General features: G+C 35.6%; 2 protein-coding genes and 2 long non-coding RNA genes across 5 annotated transcripts; 2 read left to right on the top strand and 2 right to left on the bottom strand.

Annotated features, from left to right (window-relative positions):
- The first annotated feature begins 3,995 nt into the window (after positions 1-3,995).
- LOC113303296 (putative kinase-like protein TMKL1) lies at positions 3,996-6,515 on the top strand. Its single transcript, XM_026552327.1, has 2 exons — positions 3,996-4,858; positions 5,327-6,515. The coding sequence occupies exons 1-2, from the start codon at positions 4,342-4,344 to the stop codon at positions 5,914-5,916; spliced, it is 1,107 nt and encodes a 368-aa protein (XP_026408112.1). The 5' UTR covers positions 3,996-4,341; the 3' UTR covers positions 5,917-6,515.
- A 1,109-nt stretch (positions 6,516-7,624) lies between these two features.
- Positions 7,625-9,102, top strand: LOC113302825. Its single transcript, XR_003337125.1, has 4 exons — positions 7,625-7,795; positions 7,900-8,093; positions 8,236-8,355; positions 8,769-9,102. It is a non-coding gene; the product is annotated as an uncharacterized LOC113302825 (long non-coding RNA).
- Positions 9,103-11,199: 2,097 nt separating this feature from the next.
- LOC113302558 lies at positions 11,200-13,994 on the bottom strand. The gene is made up of 4 exons (XR_003336942.1): positions 13,725-13,994; positions 13,361-13,440; positions 12,374-12,557; positions 11,200-11,654 (listed from the first exon to the last, which is right to left on the bottom strand). It is a non-coding gene; the product is annotated as an uncharacterized LOC113302558 (long non-coding RNA).
- Positions 13,995-14,150: 156 nt separating this feature from the next.
- On the bottom strand, positions 14,151-18,691 carry LOC113302557 (ubiquinol-cytochrome-c reductase complex assembly factor 1-like). Of its 2 annotated transcripts, XM_026551486.1 has the most exons (9): positions 18,393-18,691; positions 18,011-18,198; positions 17,666-17,882; positions 16,567-16,733; positions 16,114-16,238; positions 15,950-16,010; positions 15,756-15,845; positions 15,469-15,517; positions 14,151-14,563 (listed from the first exon to the last, which is right to left on the bottom strand). In XM_026551486.1, the coding sequence occupies exons 2-9, from the start codon at positions 18,176-18,178 to the stop codon at positions 14,484-14,486; spliced, it is 957 nt and encodes a 318-aa protein (XP_026407271.1). In that variant the 5' UTR covers positions 18,179-18,198; positions 18,393-18,691; the 3' UTR covers positions 14,151-14,483. The 2 variants fall into 2 exon arrangements, with proteins under 2 accessions (XP_026407271.1, XP_026407272.1); XM_026551487.1 differs by lacking the exon at positions 15,756-15,845 and having other exon boundaries at positions 18,393-18,682.
- Between the last annotated feature and the right edge of the window lie 878 nt (positions 18,692-19,569).

The raw sequence follows: 19,569 nt of genomic DNA, 5'->3' as shown, positions 1-19,569 counted from the left end.
GGATTGTGAAGCCAGACCGATATTACTTTCTCCTAGTTGTGTGATCTGATCTTGCATATTCTATCGTACGAGTACAATCGTAACGATTGGCTTGAGATTAATATCTCTGATAGGAAATATATAAAAGTAATCACAAACATCTTTGTCTCGTCGTTTGTGATTCCACAATATCTTCTTTCGCCACGTCGATTAAGATTATTGTGAGGTGATTGATAATTCTAGGCTGTTCTTCGGGAATATAAGTCCGGGTTATCAATTGGTTCATGTTCACCTTGATTTATCAAAAGACGGAACAAAACTCGTAGGTATTTATGTGAGAGACAGATTTATCTATTACTGTAGACTTTTTTGTTTGATACAGATTTGTTTATTAAAGACTTCGACTTTGGGTCGTAGCAACTCTTAGTTGTGGGTGAGATCAGCTAAGGGAATCAAGTACGTAGTATCCTGCTGCGATTAGAGGCGTAAGGAGCACAACCGTACCTTGGGTCAGTGTAAGATTGATTAGGGTTCAACTACAATCCAGACCGAAGTTAGTTTGTAGTAGGTTAGTGTCTGTAGAGGCTTAATACAGTGTGTGTTCAATCTGGACCAGGTCCCGGGGTTTTTCTGCATTTGCGGTTTCCTCGTTAACAAAATTCTGGTGTCTGTGTTATTTCTTTTCCGCATTATATTTTGTTATATAATTGAAATATCAATGGTTGTGTGTTAAGATCAATCAATTAGAATATCCAACCTTTGGTTGTTGATTTACATTGATTTACACTTGAATATGGATCTTTGGTACCATTCAAGTTATTTCACATAATAATCAGGCTCACGGATTTTTATCTGTTCGATTTTCTGATTACATTGTGAAATAGAGATATTAGAACTCTTTGATATACTTTATTTAGATTGAGTCTAGTTGATTCTCTTGAGAGTATATTGGAGTTAGTTCATACAGATTGCTAATCGAAATATTGGGTGTGGTTGTTGTACCCCTGCTTTTTCAGAACTGATCATGTTGTTCACATATCTCTCAATAAACCTGTAGTTAGAAATGACCTTAATTCTATAGTTTCTTTCTTGCCAAATGATTGCATAATTGTTTACAGTGATTCGTCTTTTGATATTAATACTAATCTGTCGGGATATGGTTTGATTATGAATGATACATCAGGTAACTACATTGGCTGCAAAACAATCCTAGGAGTAGCTAGAAATGCTGAAGAAGCTGAATGCTTGGCCTTGTTGGAAGCTTGCATTTGGCCGAAAGAAAGGAACAAGAGTAAATTATGCTTCATAAGTGTTGCACAACTAGTAATAGGGTCTTTTAATTCTAATAACAACCAGTTTTTCTGCTATAATAACATTATTTTAGATGATTGCAAGTTGATCCAATCTAATTTTTCATTTTCTAGAGTTGTATTCTTTAAAAGGAATTTCAATACCATGGACGATACTGCGGCTAAGCATTGTAATAACCTCAGAGTGCATGGAGAATGGTGGGGTATCATCCCTACTTTTTTGTCACAACATCTGTAATCTCTTTGTTTTAGTGTCATAATTTTTCTTAGCAAAAGAAGAAAAAAAAGTCAATTTTTTGGAGTTGAATTCAATTCCAAGAATTGGATTACCCATAATTAAATTCCTAGAGTTTCGATTTTTCCATTAAACGAGATGTAAGTAAAAATAGTTTGATGTTCATAAAATTGTTAAGTTCATGAGCAATAGATAACAACTTCTATACTAGTAGTAGAATTCGTATATCTGTTCTTGTGCTTCTTATTTTAACGTTTGAAGATCATTTCCCGAAAATTACGGAAATTTCTCGCGCGCTGCTTGCATTAATTTTTATCTAGTGGCGTCACAATCAACTGTTGGAAAGTATGAATGGAATTCAATCGATTCACTTAATTTAGATAAATTTCTTACTATCAAGTATTTTAGCAAATATCCGATAGTTGACTGTGATGCTGTTAGATCAAAAATGCTTAAACAACGTATGAGTAAATTTTTTCCGGATACCCCCTAAGTTCCTAAGAGCAAATCCTATGGGTAGTGTAACCCTTTCATTTTGAAAGAGTGACTACCAATTTGGTCTAATTAGAGGCTGCTATGGGTAGTTTTTACCCCACATTTCTCCCAAATCCGTTCATGCACTCGTTCAGATGAACGAGTGGTTGGGAGTGTAACACTAGACGGGGGACAGTCCCCCCGTCAGGAAAAATAAGGCTATACGGGGAACTGTCTCTCGTGTAGCAAAAAAATTTGCACCAGACGGGGAACAGTCCCCCGTTTTAGAATTTTTATAATCCCAAACGGAGGACTGTCCCCCGTTTGGATGTTTGTTTTTTTTTCCTTTTTTGACGGGGGACAGTCTCCCGTCTGACCAAAATACCAAATTTTTTTACTGCATGAGAGACTGTCTTCCGTGTAGTGTCTAGGGGTGCACATACCCTACCCATATCTGCCAATCCTACCCTACCCGCCAGTGTTTTAACCGTATCCTATCCTACCCACTATTTGGCGGGTAGGGTAACGGGTAAAGATTTTCTTAACCGCCGTTAGATGGGTAGGGTGACGGGTAATGCTCGAAATTATCCTACCCTACCCGCCTACCCGTCTATTTATCTAGCCGTTGATCTTTCTATTATTAGTTTACCGGTAATTGCAAACCAAGTCACAAATCCAAGGCTCTTTTAATCTTAATTGCAAAACGGTTATACCCGCCACCCTATCCTACCCGACCCGCCAATTAATGGGTCGGGTAGGATCTTATCCGTTTATTGGCGGGTAGGGTGGCGGGTAAAAGATTTCTTACCCGCCAGTCAGCGGGTAGGGTGGCGAAATAGGCCATATCCTACCCACCCTACCCGTTGTGCAACCCTAATAGTGTCTCTTTTTGTATTTGCCCACAGTGGATTCTCTAGTTCATTTGATTGAGTGGTCATTCGTTTGATTGAGTTAGTTTCCATTTGGAGACTACCCATACAATTTGCTCTAACAAGAAAAAAAGAAAAAAAAGGAGGACTGTAACCTAGCATGTTTGGTATGTTATAGGAATGATACACACATCATTCCTAACGTGGTTGGTCCCCCACGCCTTTTAGTTTACATCGTTTGGAAAGAAAAGATCAAAGTCAAGTCAAGTGGACCCTCCTATCATATCAATTTACCATCTAAGCCGTCTTTCTGTATCCCGACCAAGAAAAGTATGCAACCTTTTTAGAGAAAACTGTAACAAAAGTGTGTTGTTACGCCAATTCAAATAAGCCCCCAAAGAAATTTCATGAATCCTTTTTGGGCACTAACGTTGAATCAACACGATACGAAAGCCATGGAATCTGGATCTAACATACTTTGGAGGTGGTGGATCTATCATTTTCGTAATTCAAGATTGAAATTTGAAAACGAGTCACATGGTGGCTGCTCACTGCTGAACCTTTAGCAGCTTTAATAAAGCAATCAAAATTTATCTAACCACGGATTTAGTGGTAGTTAAAAGTTGTTGATAAAAGTGTGCAGCCTGTCCAACTGTATCATTGTATCATCATAATCTTTAGTTGGGACAAGGACAAGTTATGCTGACCTATAGTAGTCCTAGTCCCATGCTGGTTTAGAGATCAGAGACAATAGAACTGCTAGACAAGCTTAAACGTCTTGACCCAAGCTCCGGAGAATAACTTTCCAAAAAATCTGAAACATCCCCGGAGAGGGTGGAGAGTGTCGGAAAGGTATCCAAAGGAGAATGCTTGGTAAAAGTGGTTATACGAAGGTTGGGTGTACAAGTAAAGTTTGGAATACACACAGCACAACCCAATGAAGCACCACCACCAGAGAATATAGTTTACTTACCTGTATAACTCAAGATGAAAACAAAAAAAAATCAAATCAAATATAAATACAAAAGTATTAGATCACCGACAAGATTAAACCACGTGTCCCACTTTGTCCTAACGAAACCTTTGTTTCTCTTCTTCTACTACTTCTTGTTCTTCTTCTTTTGCTGTCTGTAAAACAACAACCTTCAAAGCAGCTCTGGATCCCAAAACCCATTTCAAGGTAGTAGTACATTTTAGTCTCCTGAAACCCCATACCATTTTCTAGGGTTTCAGAAACTATTAAACCTCAAGTACTCACTTCTTTCGAGATTTCTAGAGTCTTCTGAGACAATAAACTGACAGCTTCAATTCAGTTCACATTATAGCTGTCTTTAACTCTTCTAAGTCCCATTCTTAAAATCTAATTATGTTTTTATTAGATCTTAAATTCCTCACCTAAGAACTGAGTTTTTCTCAGTTGCCGTTGAAAAACACACAGTTCTAGATCTTACATTTTGAAGATTATATATTTGTAATGGAATTCAATTGGAGACTGAAGATTATTATTATAGGAACAGTATCAGGAATATCTTTGATCATTCTACTGTGTTTGATATACTTATGTTGTCGAAAGAACTCGGCGAAAGATGAGTCTGGAGAGATGGGAAATTCTGATTTTGATGAGGAAGAAGAAGATGAAGAAGCAGCAGTAGATGAGAAAATGGAGACGGAAGAACTGATTAGTTTTCCAGGTGGTGAGAATATGACTGTACATGATATCTTAGATGCACCAGGAGAAGTTGTTGGGAAATCAAGTTATGGGACATTGTATAAAGCCAATTTAGAAAGAGATAATTCAGTGAAATTGCTTAGGTTTCTAAGACCAGCTTGTACTGGTAGAATGAAAGACAATTCTGGTGTTATTCAGATTCTTGGGTTTATTAGACATCCTAATTTGGTTCCTCTACAAGCATTCTATTCTGGGACCAGAGGAGAAAAGCTTCTTGTTCATCCTTTTTATGGGCATGGCAATCTTGCTCAGTTTCTTCGAGGTAAATTTGTTCCTGTTTTTGATGATTTTTTCTTTTGTTTATACTGGTGTTTTTAGGAAATGGGGGTTTAAATATATGTTGGTTCTAGATAAACATGGTAGAAATTGGTGATTTGAATGAGAAGTATAGTGGATAGAGTTGGATTCAGGAAACGTTAGTTGTTTACTGACTCGGAGAATAGGAAAACCAAAAGGATATGAGAATTGTTATTGATCCAATGGTGAAACTTGAAAGCTAATACTTGCTATAAACTTCTATTAGTAACCGGATTTCTTGTTCTTGCAAACATGTCTTTGTTTTTGTAATTGAGTGCGAAATTCAGCAGGTTCCTGTCGTTGTTATTGTGTTTATAACAAAACAAAAAAAGTCTGAATTTTGAGTTCTATTAGGTTCTGTTCTTCCTCCATTTAAAGTTTACAGCAAGGAGCAACCTAAACTGAACACCTGCTTTTATCTTTTTCTTAACAGATGGAAATGGTGAATCGCACAAATGGCCTATTATCTATAAGATTTCTCTCGGTATTGTACGAGGACTAGATCATCTCCATACTGGATTACATAAGCCTGTTATCCATGGGAACCTCAAGTCGAAGAACATATTGTTGGGTGGAAATTACCAACCATACTTGTCAGATTTCAGTCTCCATCTCATCTTAAATTTGAAAACTAGTCAAGAAATGCTTGAAGCTTCTGCTGATCAAGGATACAAAGCTCCTGAGTTGATAAAGATGAAGGATGCAAGCCAGGAGACTGATATATACAGCCTCGGGGTAATTTTACTCGAGATAATTAGTGGGAAGGAGCCTATTGATGATAATCCACCACCCAACCAGGATCCATATTTGCCGAACTCCATGAGAAATGCTATCATTGATCACAGGATTTCAGATATATTCCAACCCAATTTATTTCGCAGCCAAAATAATCATCCAAATGCAGCTACTGAAGAATGTCTACTCGTGTTCTTTCGGTTGGCTATGGCTTGTTGTTCTCCTTCTCCCTATTTGAGGCCAGATATCAAGCAAATTCTTAGTAAGCTTGAAGAAATTGGCCAATGAGGCTTCTCTGAATGATGGAAAATTTTAATCTTAATGGTGGTCATCAGCGGTGTATTCGAACGGAGCATTGAGATAAAATACCTGGATTATCTAATTTTGACATACTACTTCAGCAATAACAACGACAGAGACAGTGAACTCATCGATGAGTAAGAAAATGGTGTTTCTGTTTCAACTCGCAAGCCCAAAGTTGAAATTATGGTTCGGTAGATGTTGGTTGAGAAATTGGATCAATTGAGATTCACCATTTTGTTTATTTGCTCTCTATCAAGTGTCAAGCATCTGATCGATTTTGGGTCGCAGCTTAGTCTATAACTTAACAAAAAGAACAGGGGAACCCATCTTATCCAAGCACCTAAGCATGGTTTCAATAAGACATTGAACCAGGAGAAGTTTATTTTGAGAATGAACCGCTACCAGAACTGGGGTAAATTCATAAACAACTAAAGTAACCACTAATCAATAGTCTTTATTGATTTTTATCATCACCTGTCTTTTCTAAGTTGAATACAGTATAGTCTGTAAATATTTTCTCATCTTCTTAACTGTTCAACTTGACACAACTGATATGATATGAATGATGGTGTAGTAGTTCAATCTTAAAATTCCCTTCTTATTTAAGCCTGAAAGGTGATTGCATTTTAGCAGTTATGTTTTCTTTTCCCTTTTCATTTTTTTGTTAATTATTTATTCAGCTAGAACATAGTTACAGTTAATATACCAAGCTTTTTTTGGTTGTGTATTTCTCTAGTGATGTTAAATAACGACTCCGGCAAAAATGAAAAATATGAAAGTATCACTTTTCCTAAAACTGAAGCAGTAATATTTTAATGTCAGAGAAAACAAAACCAGTTGAAGTCTTTGACTAGATCAGATCTCCCATATTCTTAGTGGTGGGGGATTTTGTAGCCAAGTCCATGTACATTTATTCATTTATTTTCTCAAAGACTTGGACAATTATTAGGGATACTGAATGAAATAGCTGATTTTTCAATCCTTGGAAGCATACTGCCAGGCATGTAGTATTCATTTCCTTGGTACAGAAACAAGAATTGGAGTCAATGTGTCTCCAACTATCATCCAAGAATTGGTATCGGTAACATAAATATGTCAAGATTTTGATATGCAGATTATAAATTCTAATGCGTTTGATTGTGCACGTCGGAGCACCGAGAATGACAACCAAGATATTGCTTGGCGACAATATTACCCTGTGTTTACCTTTTCTTTTCACGCACATGAAGTGAATTATCAACAACAGAGTTGAAGTGAAGCCAAAAGAAATGGAGATAGTTTTCTGTATACATGACTGAGGAGTCGATACTACGCAAAATGCCTAATTAGAATGCAAGCAAGAATGACAAACTAGCAATGTCGCATAAATACCCCACTTAGCACTCCAAGAATAAGATGGGCATTTGGCAAAAGAGTGCCTCACAAGGAATTGTCTCACACACAGACACTGTAAAGAGCGATTCATTTTTTAGGGAAAGGCATAAATAGTTGTGGGAATGTTATAAACACCCCTACTATATCCATGCTTCTTTACCCTTATCCATTTATGTATGTACCCCGATGGCATAATTGAAATTTTTATCTGCAATCATAATTTTGTAATTTCCTCTTTTAACCTTCCTCTCCAATTTTAGTTCTTGTTTACTTCATCGAACACGGAGAAAAAAAAATCATTCCTCCAACCACCGTCATCTCCATCGCTCCCACCACCATTACCATCTCAATGGCCTCCACTGCTCCATCGCTCCCACCACCATTACCATCTCAATGGCCTCCACTGCAACCAACATCACCACCTTCGTCACGTCCGCCACTACTATCAGATAGTGAATAATAATTTTTCGATTTCAAATCGATTTGCAAGGTTTCGGAAAACCTAATTTTGTCGATTTCATATTTATTTTTCTAACTTGAATCATGATTAAAGCATAGATCTATAACTATATCTTCTCATTCTCTTTATTCTAGCTGGTGATTGCCGAAGGAGATGGTGCAGTGGTGGTGGAGAAGGATTATTTGAAACTGTGGAGATATCGAATGTAACAGCAAACAAAAATTAATTTAGGGTTCCTCAAATTTAAATTCAATCCCTCAGATTTTATTGAAGCTCAAAGAGTAATGATGATGATGTGGTAGTAGTAGTAGTCGCGATGGTGGAGGAGGTATGTAATTCGATCTAATTGGTGTTTTCATTTTGAGATTTGGGGTTTTTAGTTCTTTGAAGAAAAATGCATTCACGAATCTAGTGTTTTACCTATGTTTATGATAATATTCAGTGAACTTTTTATTTTTTGGATGTTGCAGCTTTGGATGTTGTGTTGAATGTGGTGGCGGATAATTTTGCAGTGGAAGTGCTGTTGGTGGTTGTTGTGAAGGTGTTGGTGGATAATTTTGGTGGAAGTGCTGCTGGTGGTTGTTGTGAAGGTAAGAAAACATACTAATTACTTTCTGGATTCAGTTACCAGGGTATGAGATTTTGTTATTCAACTAATTGCATCTTACCACTATCAGTTGCAGTAGTGTTTCGCAACTTCATTTTCGGAAGAATCCCTGTTTTGAGTCTAGATGATGCAAACAAAGGCTTGAATGCTATCAGTTCAATGGGAAATGTAGAGACTAGTAGATATAAAGATTAATGCCAAAAATGAGTTAATGCCAAAAATGTAGAGACTAGTGGATATGAACGGTAGTAAGTCATAAAGTGAGTTAATGCCAAAAATGAGTCGGAATAATGGCAAACATCCTTTACCTTTAATCTGGAGCATTTTAGATCTCAGCTATTTGAATATATGTATCAATAACGTTCTGAAAATGTATTTTTGCATTTTCTTCTGCAGGTGTTGTTGTGGAGGCCAAAGCACAACTAGTTGGAATTCGTGACCGTAAGCAATGATGGTGACGGACTCCAGCCCCCTATATCATCTCAAAGAGACTCAACAAGTGAAGTTCATGCGGAAGGCAAACGTGTGGTTACTGCAACCAATCCAGATGCCAAGGATGTGGCAGATCTATTGAGGTACTTGTGTGTTCTTGTGAGATGCGTTGGTTGCCCAGCTGCTGGTTTTTAAACCTGTGTTATCCCTCTTTTGAAAATCTATTCAAGTTATTGCATCTTAACTTATAGTTTCTGTAAGTATGCAATTCCTCCCTTTGCACGTGTCACCAAAATTAGAAACGTCTTTTCCAAGGTTGATTTACACGTAGTTATTGTTTCTGCATAGTGCATATATCATACGGAGGCTAGGGGTCCAATACATTTCTGATTTTTTAAATGGTAACAACTATCCTCCAGATACTGAGATCTTAAAAGGGAAGGGAAAATGGTTGTTACTGTCTATTAACTTTGTTCCAAACACCCACGGATATTAACCAATTCACTAGCTCTATATGGCATACTAAAGTCGTGATATTTTGTAGAGATTGCTGATTTTTATTAGTTGAATCGTACGACCAATTTTGTTACAACCATGATTTCATTCAGTAACATAGTTTCCGATGGGTGTCGTTGTTGCTTTAGTGTGTGATATTGAACTGCAGAAACATCAAGTCTGTGTATGTAGTATAATCTTTTGTGATTTGCTTCTTGCAGAGGGATTTTAGGTTATGAAGGAGATAATTTTAGGTTGTTTGTTGGTTGACATGTTTGGTCGCTGTATTGACGAATCTGTGGTGCAATGGTAGCACAACTGACTATATGTCAGAAGATGTTTGTTCGACTCAAGCCAGGTTCACGCATTTGTGTATACTTTTTTATCATGGAGACAACTTGTGCTAGTTGCCTCCATATCTGAAGACAACTTGTGCTAGTTGCGTCCAAATTTGGAGACAACTTGAACAAGTTTCCTCTACATTTGGTTACAACTTGGGATAGTTGCCTTCATATTTGGAGACAACTAAGGCTAGTTTCTTTCACTTTGTTATGGAGTCCAAATTTGTGCACCCCCTATAAACCGGGGTGCACATTCCGGCTACTCCCATTTGTTGACCAGGTACAGAAAACCACCGCTAAAAACCACCTCCAGTTTTTACTCTAATTAAACTCTTTATTAGTATTTTGTTTTGGGAAATTATAAAACAAACTTCACGACTCTTTACTCTTTATGCCCTCTATCTTTCTATCGTCTTTTCCAAATCAAATAAAATCCATCTCTCGCAAATAAAATCTAACAAAATTCATTTTACGTACTATATTTTTAAAATTGATTCTATATCTGCAATGGCTTTTCTCCTTCATTAATACGACATGGCTTCAAATCCATTTCTAACCACTGTCACAAAAACTCCAATGATTTATGGGATGTGGCTTTGATATGCTTATGGAATGGTAAAAGCTAAGTAGGTGTTCTTAAATCAAAATCAGAACCCTATTAACCATCAATGCTCTTATTTTGTGTATACATGTGAATGCAATTGACCCCCCTATCTCTTTTGTTTCAACTGGTAGAAAAATTGAAGTCACAAGATGGAGTACTAAAGACTTGAAGTTCAAACCCAGAGTTTCTTTTTAAAGATTTGAATACTGCTTAGAAATTTGAACATCAACCTTTTAATTCATGGTCATTATACATCTGTGATTTGGGTTATTGATATTCTAGCCTGATTAATCTCAATAGATAAAGCGAATCAACAGGATCAATTGATTTAACTCATTGGATTGGATTGTTGGAAAACCAACACTGCAAAGAATCCCTTTTCTTTGTTTTTGATTCAATGGAGCAACGGCGGTGGGGGAGGTGATGGAAAGATAAGAGAGAAAATGTGTTAATGAAGGAAAAATAAAACTCGCTTCCTCGGTAATTTTAAAACAAAAAATAGTAAAATAAAAGCGAGAAACGAGGTGGTTTTAGGAGGAAAAAAAGGAATAATTCGGACCAATAGTTAAGGCCGGAACGCACCCCGGTTTATAGGGGTGCACAAATTTGGACTCTTTGTTATGCTTCTGTCTTTGTTTTGATTTTTTGTTTCAGTCTTTTTTTCTGAACTAGTGTGTTGTGTTCCAGGTTTTTATGAATTGAATTTTCTGTTTTGTTTTTGTATTGTTGTTTTTCCATGTAAGATTGTCTATTACAGGCTCTAATTTTTATTTTTGGTAGGGAAATGATGTTGGTTTGGCTCCAAATTTGGAGACAACTTGAACAAGTTACTTCCGTCTTTGCAACCAACTTGAGGCAAGTTGCTTTCAGTTTTAGAGCCAACTTGAACAAGTTGCCTCTAGAAAAAAAATCGTGAGGGTCAGTTTTTATTTTTATCTACCTACTCTTAGTAATGTGTATCTACAATCATACAACAATATTGTATAATGTTTACATCTAAATATTCATTGAACAATGATATTGTATTAAGAGTGCAGATTTATCTGTTTACATCTAAATTAATGTTTAGCTTTTCTGCAGATTTAAATCACTATGAAGAGTGCTATAGTCTAGCTTTCAGCCAAACTCACATCTGTTTCTTTCTATAGCTTCCATTCATCAGTTGCACACTTTCACTTAAGATACATAAGCCATCTTGACCATTTTCTTGTTTACTTTAGCATCCATTTCTTCTTCACTCACTTTCATTAGACAGCTACATCTCTTATGTTCCCCTCATCAATGTTACTCCAAGTAAATATTTGTACTCGCACCATCAACTTGGTAATTATATCTTTACTAGTAATGCAACCTTCGGTTTCCTTTTATTGCAGATTCATCTCCTTTGGCTATAGAAGATTTTATGAGCATCTGCATCATCACATCAATTTTGTAAAAAAAATTCAAAACATACCACATTGAGTCAAGCTTAAGTAAGTTCATTGTCGTATCTGGAGCAAACTTCAAACTAGTTGTTTCCAATATTGGAGACAACTTGAGCAAGTTGCTTCCACTATTGGAGATAACTTGAGCAAGTTGCTTCCAAAATGAGATTTGCAAACAGGAACAACTTGAGCAAGTAGCCTACACTTTTGTAGACAATTTTAAAAAGTTTCTTCCAAATCTGGGAGCAACTAGAACATGCATGTTGTCTCTACATCTGTTTTACTTATGTTTCGTTCATGAGTACAATTACCGTAGCAGCGTTCCAAAGCATACAAGGTAACCTAATTCACTTCAATTATCACACGAACTTTACATTAACCAAATGAAAATTAAAAATACAACCACACACAAAAAAAAATAACAAACTAAAGACAGTGCTTCTACTTATGTTCTTGATCCCTGGTTGCTAAACAGAGTTCTAGCCTTTAAATGCTATCCTAAACAAATGTTAACCACACTCCCCAGGTCATGCTTCTGATTCATGATATTCATTCATAGGTATTTCACAGATGGAGTATGAAGGGGTACCACACAATTAACACATAAATTGGACATAAACAAAAAAACAAAAACAAGTGGGCATACACTAATGTCGGTGAAAATATGACAAGAAGCTAAATAAAAGCAGATAGAACGGCACAAACCTCATATACAGTCATATTTATTTCTTTCTGAAACTTCCACTTATCAGTCGTATTGAAGATGTGAAACGCCATCTTGATTCTTTTCTAGTTTACTTTAGAAGCAACTTCTTCGTGGCTCACTTCCATTAGACGACAACAACTTAATGTCTTCGTATACAAACACACGTCTTCATAACGGCTACAACTGTTATGTTTTAAACAAGAGAAATAGTTAGTATTCAATCATTTTGCTTATGTACTAAAATCTAGCACAAGTTGTCTAAGGAAATTATGATAAACTAGCTCAAGTTGCTTCCAACTATGAGAGAAACTAGCAGAAGTTGTTTCCACATCTGAACCAACTTTTAAAAAGTTGTCTCCAAATACGGTAGAAACTAGCAGAAGTTGCCTCTAGAAATGGAATCAACTAACTCTAGTTGCTTCCAAACCTGGGAGTAACTAGCACAAGTTGTCTCCATGTCTAGAGCCAGAATACAATTGCAAAATGGACTACTAGCAGTGCTTCGAATAATAACTTATAAAATCATTTAAGAAGTACAGTTACAAGAATTTTATACCGGCCAAATGAAAACTGGAACAACAAACATAAAGAGGAAAAATAACAAACAAAAAACAATGCTTTCACTTATATGCTTCAAATTAGCACACATCAAAATGACATATAGCAAAGTTCCAGCAACCATAATCCTAACACTAAACAAGATGTCAGAATGTTGAACCATAAACAACATTAACAAGCAATTAATATATTATGTCAGTTCAAAAATTAGAGATACATCAACAATGGAATACATGCATAATCTAAAGCAAAATTGAAACTGCACAAAAATGTATTTGATTAAGAATGACCAACTAACAAAATATATCAATAAATTTCATAAATACCCTACAACAAAAGAAAATTTCCGTGCATTTCTACCATCAGTTTGAGAGTAAATCCAACTCTAAACTTAGGGAAAACTCAATACTCGAGATTTTGAGAGTTACCTTTGAAGCTATTTTTGTTGAGTTTTAGCATCAATACCATCAGATTCCGTGCATCAATATATTGAATTCATCACATGCAACTAAATTATACAAGTCATTAGTTAGATACAAATTAAATTTTGAATAAATTAGAGAAGATCTGTAACATATTCATCGTTTTTAAAACACAAAACAACATTGATGAACAGATCTGTAGCATGTGAAGAATATTTGAAACAAAAAAAACTAAATCAACAACATTAGCAATTAACGAAGATTTGAATCAAAATCAAACAAAATTTTAACACAAATCTAGTACCAAACCCTAACAAAATCAAAATTAATTGAAATATAAACTAATTTAAACACTTGAACCGTTACTTACCTGTTAAATACGAAAGTTACAGTAAACATCAAAATGATTTCGATAACAAACCCTATTTTTGTTTAGTTTTTTTACAGATTTCGATTTTTTGAATCTTGTAATAGTGAAATGAAGTTTAAAAAAAAACTAGTTTAGGTTTGATTTTTGAATTCTCTGGATCTGTTTTTCTCTGTTCCATCAGTTTCACCGGAGAGAGATGAAGATAGGAGTAACAGGGAGAGATAGAGAAAGAAATAACGGAAGAGAAATGAAATGAATATCGCCGAATTAATGTTTTGGTAATGCTTGTTTCTATTTAAGTTCGGACATTTTGGTAATCTTCTAATCTGGGTTTGGGCTTCTAGAATCTTGGGGGTATAATTTAAGTTGATAAGGGTATATTTCAATAGCCTTATAGTAGGGGTATATAGATAATGTTCCCTATCGTTAATCATAAAATACTGAAATACATTAAATATGTCCATGTACAATATCAAAGAGAATCCATTAAACTTTCCTTCCAGCAAACATCTTACACAAAAGCTTCAATTTGATTACCTTATAAGATAATGAAAGAATATCACTTTAATTTTAACAGATATGAAAGGGAAGCACATTAGTTTCCTGCTGCTGTTATTTATTTGCTAAATTATACTTCAGCCAGAAATCTCTTCAAGCAGTTGTAACGTTTTATGAAAATTGCCATCCCGACAAAACTCCCATGACTATGAAGCTCTGGTGGTTCCAAACAATAAAAGCTCAACCCTTACGCTTTGTACTTCACTTCACTGGATGATCAGGCACTTTTGGGCTCTCTAATGAAGTGAACTTGAAGTTGCCAGAAAACAAAGATTCCTTATCTGCCCAGACCAAATGAAAAATATACGAAGAAACAAAATGAGGTTAAGCACTACATAAGGAATCATATGATTATTTCTTAGAATCTTGACACAACCATTATGGAAAGGGACATGTATCTTTTGCAACTGCAATTTTGAGCCTCATTATGTCAACCTTGGGCAAGAAAAAACCTGCCTTGTGGTGGGTTCTCAAAACAATTAACACCATCGACCTTGCTAATTGATCCCTTTGATGAGTTTGATATTTTTCACCCACAGTTAACATAGGTTGAACAAAAACCACAACTACAGTGCATATGCCTTGTGCATATTGTGGGGGATTTAACACTGTGTGATGTTAACAGGATATCTGATCTTGAATAAATAACAAAGGTATCATTCTCTAGGAATCAGCTTTTAGAATTGCACGGGATCATAGGAATGCAAGAAAATTTGTAAGATATAACAATTACAAATATAACGGGACATGACTGGAGTTTTATAAACGGTATACAGAATGACAGGCATAGATGGCTTATGCAGCCTATTTAGAGAGCGCATGATAACGCCGGCAATCCTATAAGTACTTGGAAGAGGTAACCATTCCCACCTTCAACCCAATTGAAATCCCACAAGAGATTATCCAAATCCAAAGATTAGGTTAGCGAATTTGTCCCTTGACAAAGCAGAAGTTAATACCGAATCTATACGTAGGCTTACTATAAGTGAAGTGAATCAGGCAGCCTAAATTCATATCCCAAATGAGATAAGTTCTCTATCCACATGGGCATGGCAGTTCTCTACCTCGTTTGAAAGATAAAGCTGTCAAAAGACCAAATCTAATAGAAAGTCCTCTGTGCTTTGTTTCCACCCTTTTTCTGAAGGCATGTTAGAAACTGTAATAAAACCAAGATATGGGTGCTTACCTGTTAAAGACAAGCACTGATACTCCCGACGAACATACCTTGACATTGCCTGAAAATCAATAAAACAGGTCTTAGGCTGTTATCCCATGTTGGGTCTTTTAATAGCATGGAATTGAGATATAGGGTCATGTTGCTCGAGTACAATCACGGACATGGAGTGGGTTAGCATTTACTCAGGATACATAGAGTAAACTGTTTCCAGATCATCTTTCATGACCTTTTTTTCTTTACTACCCTCTCTATTTTCTTTTTCTTGTCTTCATAAGTGATGGGTGAACAGATAATACCTGCTTTGCATAAGTAGGACAAGGATCCCTCGAACACATCCCGGAGGTGAGCCAGATAACTTCTTTATTGATGGTCCTTGGACAAGTATACTTGTAATTGGTAAACTAAGTTAAGGTCTATCATGCACAAATTTCGTGCGAGCATTAGTAACAGCTTTTGCTATAAGCATAAAAGGTGCAAGATAAGAACATGCCTGAACTGTATCTTTTGCAGCATCAATTGGCATCTCGGAGCCATCATCAGAGAATACATTCCTGAAACAACATAAGCCATTGAAAGCAGATACTATTTATAAGTTTCATTGCTAATAATGGTAAAAGACATGCTAGAATTAGAACCATTTCTCTGAAGCTATACCTCCAAAGCACTTTCATAAGCTCATCCTGTTTAGCATCTGGAAGCATGGCAGCATCATAAGCAACAATATTCCCATAGAATATCTTCTCCAATTCCTTCACCCATTTAATCAGCAGTAAGTTCACCTGTTATTTAGTGTCAACAAAAAATTACCCATCAGATCAGATACGAATTTAATAGAAAGAGTTTCATCTTTGCCAATTGTAATTTGTAGATGAACAACGTTCAACGCATTAAGAGGTCAAAGTAATACAATTAGCAACTTCACTGCAAAATAATCAGCTGATTATCTTAAGTTGATGTCACCGATGCCGTTATGAGATAACAAGAAGCATTATGCAACAAAACATTAACGAATTCTCTAACTAGAAAACATGGATAGCAATGAAATGAAATGTAGTTGTTCAAACTGTATGACCAAATCATTTGTTTACACGAAGAATGATAACTAACCCCAGCCTTGGAAACTCTCAGCTCTACATCATGAGTGTGGATCTCATAAACGTATTGACCCATTTCAACACCTTCCTTTCCTTCTTCTTTCAAACGCCGTAAGCAGAGCCACATGTGCAGTACAAGCAAAGAAAATGTTGTCTTAAATGTTTTCTCCAAGTTAAACACTGCATGAGACGTGGAAGAGTGCACAATCAAACTACCACAAAGAGAATGTAAAGCAGCTCAATAGCAAATCATCCAAATATAGAGTTTAGAAAATTTGTATGAGACAAACCTCTCTGTAAGAATTTAAGACACAAATGGATTAAGGTTTTAAAAATACACTGTACTGCATGGAGGCAGATAATTATAAAAAATAGACGACTAGACCCACCAATTTTAAAGGGTTTAAAAAATTCGGAAGAATGAACACTATAGGCCTCTAGCAGAAGCAAGTTATACAAACCATTAGAATATTTATCAAGTACCATTACGATCCCAATGGTAGACTCACAACAGAAAGTATCCTTGGATGAGAACACGCCTCAATAATAAATATAATCTTACCATGGTGCATGGTTTTCCTAAAAGCAGAGTGATTTAAGTTATCCTTTCTTATTCAAAACAGATGAACCATGGAATATTTTGGTTTCTCCTTATTATCATCAATACTGTCAGGCTAAATGGTAGAATGTTTTGACATAAAGAAAAGTAAACTTTTGTTCAAATGTATAAACTGGATAGAGGTTGAAATATTAAGGAAAAATTGACATCTATGACGATGTGTGGTGCTTTAGCAAAATCAAATAAGAGAATCTGGACACAGTACACTGTGAAATAATAGTGGAAAAATCAACTCTACATGATACATTGCTTAGGAATACAATGTAACAGATGTCTTGAGCTTAAGATGTGCTTATTTACCTATACAGAAATGTTGAAATGGGATTCGTAAACACAACAGTTAGTAATACCAAACTCTAAGCTATATATTTTTTTAAACCGTAACCTAATTAACACTTGTCATGTGCAACCTCAATTAGCATCACCGTTTATGAACAAATTGAAACTTAAGTACACTTTGCAATACCAATAAAAGGTAATAGAAAGACCTCACCGTCATAAATAGCAGGCTTATCAACTTGTGAAACGACGCGCATATATATCGCATTTGCCCATCGAATGGATTTGCTCTGTTTGGTATAAAACAGCGCTAGCTTGAGAAGAATACGCTTGATCCCATCAAAATGTGGCTCTTCAACTCTGAGGGGTGAATCAGAGGGCAACGCCAAGGAATAAGGTTTAGACCAGAACATTTTATTCAGGCTGTTAACCTACAAAAAGTTACAGGAATTTTAAGCTTCAGATGTAGGAGAAGAGAACCAAAACTTAAATCTTGAATGGACCAATTTTCCAGGATAAAGAACATCAAATTCTAAATCCAATAATGATACACTAATACCTCTGATGTTCTTGTAAACTCCTTAACACGAGAATCCAATGTAGTTGCTGCGGCAACCTTTGCGTAGTTTCGGTAAGCAAAGTAAGCATTCTTTTGGGGTTCCATACTGTATTTTTGTAAACCTAATTTGGAGAGATGAGTAATAGCTCTGCTCCATCTTGGCAACATATTTAGGTTTCTCCAAATTCCTTCAGTTATTAATACACATAAGAAGACTAAGATAAGTCATCAAACAATACATGGACAAAAAAATTCATACAAATTCCAAAATTTAGTACATAATAAATCTCAAACTGGAGTTTCTTAATTAGTTCGGTTAAATGAGTTTGTGATATTCAACTAGTAAAATCAAAAATTACCCTAAAATGAGATGGATTCGTACCTCGGATTAAGCTATACTGGTGAGATAGGCTTCAGTTGCCTCTCTTGGGAGAATAGAGCTTCAAAAGGAAAATCCCCGGGGGTTTATGGAGCGAAGAAACAAGAACTTCGTTAACATGTGGGTTTTAAAATGTTTAGTTTTGCACTTTTGGAGAAATTCGGACAAAAATAGCAGTATTTCACAGTTGCCCCATTAACCTATGAAAACTATTTAACACCCCCTAATGGATCTTTTCTTATTTTCCTCCCTATTGATTTTCCAAGGGAGAACTCCTATAATACCCTTGTCCAAACTTGAATCCTACTGGATTAAACGGTACATATCCTACCCACGAGGTGATCCTGCCTCAAGAAAAGATATCAAGGAGACTAATTATAAAGTTCAAGGTATCCAGATATCTATTAGTCGGATAGTTAATTTGTTACGTTATCTTCTAGGTTTAGGTTTACTTATCCTATTATCTTATAAATTGGACTCACTATGTAAATATAAATCTATTTCAGTATTATTGATGATCAATAATGAAGTTTCATCTTAGGCGATTTGTATGGATGTAGATCATCATAGTTTAAAATCTCTTGTCGTATTCTCATTATATTTTTGGTATATCCCTCGATACGTATCGAGCGGAGAGACCCGTTCAAATCATTTCCACTTTTTATTTTTATGTTATCGTTTTTCATCAACTTTTCGTGTACTAATCTTCAATAGTGATCTGTTTTTCTTATTTAAATTCTTAATTATTCTTCAGAGTTAACATCCAATAACTCTTCCTAATTATTATTTTGAGATTTTTTTATTCACTTCAAAGAATGTTATTTCTATTAACAGTTGACCTATAACACCACATCTTTGATTTATGGCAAATCGTTCCTCTTGTTTCACTTTTTCGTGACTCAAATCAATTGATACAAGATCATAAGAGATTTTTTTTTATTTCCTTTGAACTCTTTTTCAATGGGTAATAATCTGAATAAATAATCTAACTTTTATTCAAGGTCATTCCACAAGCAACAATTTCATGAGGTCATACACTGAGTTTAATTTTTAATATGCTAGGTTTAATCATATAATCAACGCAATCCCTCCGTGTTAATTTTTGATACATTAGTTTTAATCATTTGATCAACGCAATCCTTTCATGTTTTTTTTCGATCGACATTTAACGACTCTCCCT

The sequence above is a fragment of the Papaver somniferum genome, chromosome 8 (assembly GCF_003573695.1).
Source record: "Papaver somniferum cultivar HN1 chromosome 8, ASM357369v1, whole genome shotgun sequence".
NCBI classification, from domain to species: domain Eukaryota; kingdom Viridiplantae; phylum Streptophyta; class Magnoliopsida; order Ranunculales; family Papaveraceae; genus Papaver; species Papaver somniferum.
Note: the sequence above shows the minus strand (reverse complement) of the source record. Positions and strands in the feature narration are given on the sequence as shown.